General features: G+C 41.0%; 1 protein-coding gene across 1 annotated transcript; it reads left to right on the top strand.

The window, feature by feature from the left end:
• Positions 1 to 264: 264 nt before the first annotated feature.
• On the top strand, positions 265 to 6,191 carry LOC135475890 (uncharacterized). The gene is made up of 3 exons (XM_064755838.1): positions 265 to 671; positions 3,438 to 3,470; positions 5,770 to 6,191. The coding sequence occupies exons 1-3, from the start codon at positions 341 to 343 to the stop codon at positions 6,072 to 6,074; spliced, it is 669 nt and encodes a 222-aa protein (XP_064611908.1). The 5' UTR covers positions 265 to 340; the 3' UTR covers positions 6,075 to 6,191.
• Positions 6,192 to 7,384: the final 1,193 nt, after the last annotated feature.

Below are 7,384 nucleotides of genomic sequence, written 5' to 3'. Positions count from 1 at the left end.
AATCTGCTAAGAGACAAGTCGGAATAAGGAACTGCAGTTAAACCTACCTTTGCTGATATTGCTGCACTGTGAGAACAACTAAAAGAAGAGTTTGATATTTAACAATTGATTGCTATGAAATACCTTCGCCGTTATCTAAATGCAACTCTTCAAACACTTTGAGGAAGGGTTTGTATCTGATAAAACGAGACAAACCTTATTTTAGGTTGTACTGCACTGAACTAGCTCCGCCCATCTGCTAGACAGTATAAAGTGGCTGGAGTACATCACGCAGTACTCTAAGCATCCACTAGATTATATACGGCTGAGGTTCAGGTTGGATCATTTATTCTTCAGCGCAATGAAATCTCTGTATCTCGTGGTAATTTGTGTTCTCCTACAGCAGAGCGCTGCTGATTTGGATAAAGTATTTTCTTGGTTCGGTAAGTTTAAAGAAAAACTAAAGATTAAACCGGACACCACGACGGCCACCCCTATAAAGAGAGAAACCCAACCTACTCAGAGAAGCCGGGCTAAAATGTACACAGATGAGCCTCTTGGTACAAAAGCGCCCATGTTACCGAACACGGAAGATGCTATAAAGAACATACAGGAGGGGCTTAAGGCGGAAAAGCTGGCGCGGGTGAATCTTCAAAAAGCAATAGAAGAACTGAAGAAATCTCTTTCTGAGGGTGAATATTATTATTATTATTATTACTCTTAATAGTATTACAAACTATTGCTAGTTCTTCATTATTGCACTACTCACACCAACGGACTACACTTCAGTGTGAGATTCACTGTGTGGTGCCACAGAGTGTATGTATCTATGGATGGCGTTTTATGTCGTAATTAATACATTTTCAGTCATATGACGACGGGGAGTCATTGTGTTTGTGTACATAGGCTGTGTCTTCTTGTGGCAGGGCGGGTCCATGCCGCCAAAGTGCTGCCGTGATGGAGACACGACACCCCACTCAATCACATTCGGCCTACCAATTCTGTTTCCTTGCTCTAACCTCTCAGAGCTGAGCGCCAAGCGAGGCAGCAACATGTACCATTTTATCGGGGCCGGTTCCCAGGGTCATTGTGCTGCCAAAGCACGCTAAACACCAGGCCACGAAGGCTCCACAAAGTCAGTTAGAGACAGAGCCATTGTTGAATTATAATAAAAAAACAAAAAAGGGATTAAACTGTCACATTAACAAATTCTTGGTTAGTAAAAGAATCAGTCTACTTTTAGTGTCACCCATATGCAGACAGCATTCAACAACGAATCCTGAACTACAAAACGTTTTTTTTACTTCTTTCTACTTTCTACACCAAAGGTTCAATTATTGCATTGTTACTGATGAATCCAGCGCGGCGTAACAGAAAAAAGTTTTAAATGAAACTTGTCTTCAAACTTGCATAATGTCTTTATAAAGTGTAGCTTTGTTACCATTCATGGACTTTAGTTAATATGTATAGCAATGCCTGTTTTTCCCGCGAGATGGCTCCTGAATCCACTTATGCAAATAATACCGTGCCGAGTTATATGTTCGTGTTATTGAATTTTTATGAAATTGTTTAGACATATTAATGGAAGCGTTTATGAAATGTGAGATGAAAAATGAGACTGAAAGGCAGTACATGTAGTCAGATTTGCTAATGATGTGAATACGTGGTAAGACATTGCGGAGTGATTTCCACATGGCAGAATTCCTGGATCCCGAAGAGCTATCTAAATGTTAGAGTAAGGCAGTATAAGATGACTATAGCGAATAGTTCAAAGACGGGTTGTAATGACACTGATTACACAGTAGCATTATCACATAAATTAGGTAATATATACAATGGCATTTTATAAGTTTCAGTTTGTTGTCTTCACTGCCATGGTATTTGTTCTAAAATTGCATCCTGATGAGCACATGGTGTTTACAAAAACTTCAATGCTTTAATTCGAGAGGGTTAATTAAAACAGCAGTTCCCATTCGGTTATGATTCTAAGAAATTTCTGAAATATCTCGTCAAAGGGACATGCCGCTGAAAGAAATTCTAAATTCTGGAGTTGATTCAGTAAATACAAAAATGAGTTGTATTTTACTCCTAACTAATTCTCCTGGGCCTATATTTTCCAAAAAAATGTCAATTAAGAGAATGATAAGTGAAACCCGTCCCTGGTTTAAACTGTCGGCCGGAGATAACATGCTAACAAGGCAGAGCAGAGATTACCACAATGCAACGTTCGCACGTGGATCGCACATGTGAACAATACGATAGACCGAAAGCCAATTATAAGTCTTGTAAACCAAATACAATCTTCCGTTCTATCGATAATGTATTATAAAAGTATTCGTAATTTCCAAGAATTTGAACTAAAGCCACATGATAGTTTCACTGAACATCTACCCTCGTCTAGATAACACGGGGAGGTAACTCAGTCAAACAAATCATTCTTCGGCCATGATTCTAAATATAGCGACTTGAAATAGCTGATGGTCGAAGGGAAACCTTGAATAAAAATAAACATTCAATTATTCATTCAAAGTCAGATGCATGATAGTAGACATCTGAAAGTATCAACTCCATATACATAAATGACATCTAAAATAACAGCACAATTTTTTTTGCCGTCGGAATATGTCTCTTTAAATAAAAAACACGTTAATCAGACGAAAACTTGCCTCTCCTGTGTTGTTTGCACTGTAATCTCACGCTTCACTCTGAGGAAAACTGAAAGGTTTATGCAGATGTTGGGACAACAAAACCTAAATTTCCTATTTTACTATAGAAATGGAACTGCCCTATATGGTCTATGACATAGACGGCAGCTTTAGATGAGTTCTTTTTTTATTTAAGTGAATTGTTGCCACTCGCGTTTTCTTGCCTTCGACCTTTCTAATTTAAAGTCAAAAAGGCGAAAACACGATAGGGGAAGGTCGAAAACAAGAGAACACGAAAGGGCGAACAGCAAAAACGCGAAACTGCGAAAGTCGAAAAAGCCGTCAGCACTAAGCGAAAACCGGAAAGTTTCGTGTTTTCTTCTCGCACATTCTTATACTTTCATCTTGCACTTTTGTGTTGCACTTTTTCCAACTCGAAAATACGAAAGCTGAATAGGTTGAAAACGCAAAAGAACGTTTAAAGGTCTTAAAGTTAAGGGCTTTATGTGGCAACCTGTTTGTCCGTTCTGCACTCACTGATAGATGCGCGCACAAAACCGCTACTTGACTTATAGCGTTGAGGTACCAAGTGCTATTTTGTTGGCTCTGCTCAAACCTGGGGAAGGTGTCTTTGGATACTGTACTGGCTCAAACGGCCATGTTCAAGGAGGTCGTGTGTTCAAATCCAGCTCTCGCTGTTTTGGTCGCAACTTGATGTCTGAGGGTTTGTCACATACAATGGCCGTGGATCACAAAGGCGTACATCAGATACCTTTATATCAAACAATGCACACTCTTTTGTTTGTTTTTCAGTTGAAGAACTGAAGAACCTGCAAGTGACCAAGTGTAAGTATCTCTGGGGAGAAACTGTTTTCTTACGTGATGTACTCAAATCAGAGTCACTCAAGCAAGCACATTTAATTTCTATAAAACGTTTGATGAAGGAGCACTTTATGGAGTAAACTAATTGCGGAATATTGTCCGTCTACTATTACAATAGGGGGGATTTGACATAACAAGGAATTTTGTTTCAGACTTATTTTTACAATATCTGGTATCAGAGAGAGAGTTTTCAAGTAACAGTTACCATGGTGGTTGGAGTGAGTGAGTGAGTGCTTGGGGTTTAACTGAGACGACTTACCGAAGGCATGTAAGCCGCCCCGCCCGAGCCATTATACTGATACGGGTCAACCAGTCGTTGCACTATCCCCTTCATGCTGAACGCCAAGCGAGGAAGTTACAGCTTCCTCTTTTAAGATCTTAGGTGTGACTCGACCCAGGATTGATCCTGGACCATGGTGGTTTGAAACTGTACAGATAATACCAAATTTCCATCACCTTAAAATGTAAATTTAGTGGTAATAAATCGCTCTAAATACAACTGTATACATAGAATGACAATTCGTTACCGGTTGCCAGGGTAACGAAAGTGAATTTATGTATAAAACTTTTTCGCACATCTTCACAGGAAATAGTTTAAAATGAAACATTATTGTGTATATATATTTTGGTAAATAAAAATGTTCAAGAAGCTCTTTAGAACTACTTTTCACTTTGGTGTGATAGAGTTTCATTTGTATGTCAGCAATTTCAGCCTGACTTTGTGTTACAACATAAAATTTCTTCACTGTCGGGTAAAAGTGGCTTGATTGGGTAGCAATGAAATGTTATGATCTATCCATCAATGAAAATCGAATGAAATCACATGACCGTCATAGGGCCCTGCTCTCCACATTCGTTAGCAGTTAGACGACTTTTGTACGTTCTTTGTTGAAATCATTCGACCCATCCTCCGCGGCTTTCCCTCCCCCCCCCCCCCCTCCACTTTCGCCAACTCCACATTTCTATTTCAAACAAAAGGGGTCGGCAAAATACAATGAAATACACCATAGTAGTCACGTATGTGTATTTCTAGAGAACAATGGCCAGTTCAATCTGGACCCAGGTCGTCATTGCTTGGGCTAGCTATCTCGTTATATGGCTGAAATAGAAATGCCAAATGGCAGTGCGAACAGTGACGGTGCGACCAGTCCGTGCGAACAGTGAAAGTTCAAACAGTGACAGTACGAACCTATGGTAGTGCGAACAGTGACAGTGCAAACAGTGAGAGTGTGAATAATGATAGTACGAACAGGAACCGTACAGGAACCGTACGAACAGTGACAGGGCGAACAAGACAGTACGAACAGTGACAGTACAAACAGTGACAGTGTGAATAGTGGCAATGCAAACAGTGGCATTACGAACCCTGACAGTGCAAACAGTGACAGTGTGATCAGTGAACGTTCCAAAAGTGACAGTACGAACAGTGACAGTACAGACAGTGACCATACGAACAATGGCAATGCGAACAGTGACAGTACAAACAGTTACAGTACAAACAGGCAGTGGAAACAGTGACAGTGCAAATAGCGACGGTAAGAACGATGACAGTAAGAACATTGACACTAAGAACTGTAATAGTGAGAACAGTGACTGTAAGAACAATGACAGTGCAAAGAGTGACAATAGGAACGGTAATAGTATGAACAGTCACAGAGCGAACAGTGACAGTTCGAACAGTGACTGCAGGAACGGTGATAGTATGAACAGTGACAGAGCGAACAGTGACAGTTCGAACAGTGACAGTAGGAAAAGTAACAGGACAAACAATGACAGTAAGAACAGGGACAGTAAGAAAGATGACGGTAAGAACGATGATGGTACGAACAGTGACAGTACGAACATTGACAGTAAGAACGGTGATAGTGAGAACAGTGACGGCAAGAAGAGTAACAGTGCGAACGGTGACAGTAAGAATGGTGAGAGTAAGAAAGGTGACAGCAGGAACGGTCACGGTACGAAGGATGAAAGTAGCAACAGTGCAATCAGTGACAGTGTGAACAGTGAACGGACAGGGGAGACCCATTCCGGTATGACGTCGACAATTTCAGTTCTATTCCACTAAATTCATAGGCCTGCATGTTGGTTTAATAAAAGCTTTTGTATACTGTGTGTAATCTTTTTATTTCTCAAGTGTTTCTCTTTTTAAGTGTATCCCATTTCCCGGCTAATAATCAAAGTTTCAACACACATGACCCTCCTCTTATTAGGGAAACTTTCGTAACAATGTAATATATACTCTGTCGTTTATTTGCTCTTTCAGGTGAAAGTGGAATAATACCCAGCCCTTACTGCAATCCCCCCAGCCACTCATGTTTCAATGGGAAAAGATCAGCTCGATTCAGGCTGAAGTTCACCGAACCCCCAGCGGTAACAGTGGGACTGGTTCACCTTGACCTGTCGACTTCAGCAAACACACGTGTAAGCACGGCAGAAGACATTCACTCTCAGCAGTTCGCTCCAAAAGTGACAAAAGAAACTGTGTCCGTGACATTTCATTGTTGGAACACCTCAGTGTGTTATATGGCAGCAGTTTCTTGGATGGCATGTGGCCCCGTCACGGTCTAATATAACAAGCGTCAAAGTATTGCCGTTTGTGAAAATGCATTTTCATCACTTACTTTACGAATATTGCTCTTCTCAATAGATAAGCCATTGGGTTATAATAAAGATTATTTCTCCGGTAAGAAATATCTGTCTTCTTTTTCGTGTAGTGAAGGAGCCTCTGTGGCCGATTGCTTAGCACAATGACTCACATGCCTCTTACCAATGTGGACGCTATCAGTCCAAGTCCAGCTCATGCTGGTTACCTTTTCGGTCCTACGTGGGAAGGTCTTTTGCCAAGCTGCGGATTGTTGTGGGTTTCCCCAGGGCTCCGTCCAGTTTCCCCTCATATAATTATGTACGGAGAAAAATGAAAAAAAGAAAGAAGGAAAACCATATCTGAACAACTTAAAAGCTCAACAAATTCAACGCATTATAGTCCATTTAGTGCATTTTCATTATTCGAATTGTATTTTTTTATTTATTTATAGCTCAACAAATTCAACGCATTATAGTCCATTTAGTGCATTTTCAGTATTCGATTTGTATTTAGTTATTTATTTACTTATTTATTTATTTCATTGCTGTTGAATGCCATTATCACGAATTTCTCACTTGTTTCCTGAAGAACTTTGCCAGATTTGTCGTGCAGACACCCAGCCAATATATTGATGGAAGACAAGTGGTTCTCAACGAACGTTAGGCTGCGCCCACGGTCATTTAAACGTCCTCGACCGCTTTTTTGTCCTCAAGGCCACAGAAACAATGATAACGGATGGAATAGACTCATTCCCTATCCAACGCCGGTTTGGAATCCATTCCTCATGCGTGCCAACCAGATCACGGCCCGCCCCCACTTCGATATTACCACATATTGTTAAATCTATGCGTCGAAACAGACATTCGTATACCAGCCGTCAGCCAAGTCAATAATCGAAAGGCGTCTTCCAGCAACCTGGATGGTTGTGGGTTTCCCCCGGGCCCTGGCCGGTTCTCTCCCATCATATTGCTGACCGCCAGTTTATAAGTGAAATGATCTTGAGTACGGCGCAAAACATCAATCAAATAAATAAATAATCGCAAGACCAACTCCCAAAACGACGTTTAACACAAGCCACCAAACAACTAAGAAAATATATACTGAAGTGCGAAATTAGGACGGAATCATGTAAAGAGAAACAGCCATCAGCTTTCAGTGGTGTCAGACTCTCCGGCCGTACGTGGGAAGGTCTGCCAGCAACCTGCAGATAGTCGTGGGTTCCCCCGGGGCTCTGCCCGGTTTCCTTTCACCATAATGCTAGCCGCCGTCGTATAAGTGAAATATTCTTGAGTAC

This window comes from Liolophura sinensis, chromosome 9, assembly GCF_032854445.1.
Source record: "Liolophura sinensis isolate JHLJ2023 chromosome 9, CUHK_Ljap_v2, whole genome shotgun sequence".
NCBI classification, from domain to species: domain Eukaryota; kingdom Metazoa; phylum Mollusca; class Polyplacophora; order Chitonida; family Chitonidae; genus Liolophura; species Liolophura sinensis.
The sequence above is the reverse complement of the archived record's forward strand: the minus strand, read 5'-3'. Positions and strand labels throughout refer to the sequence as shown.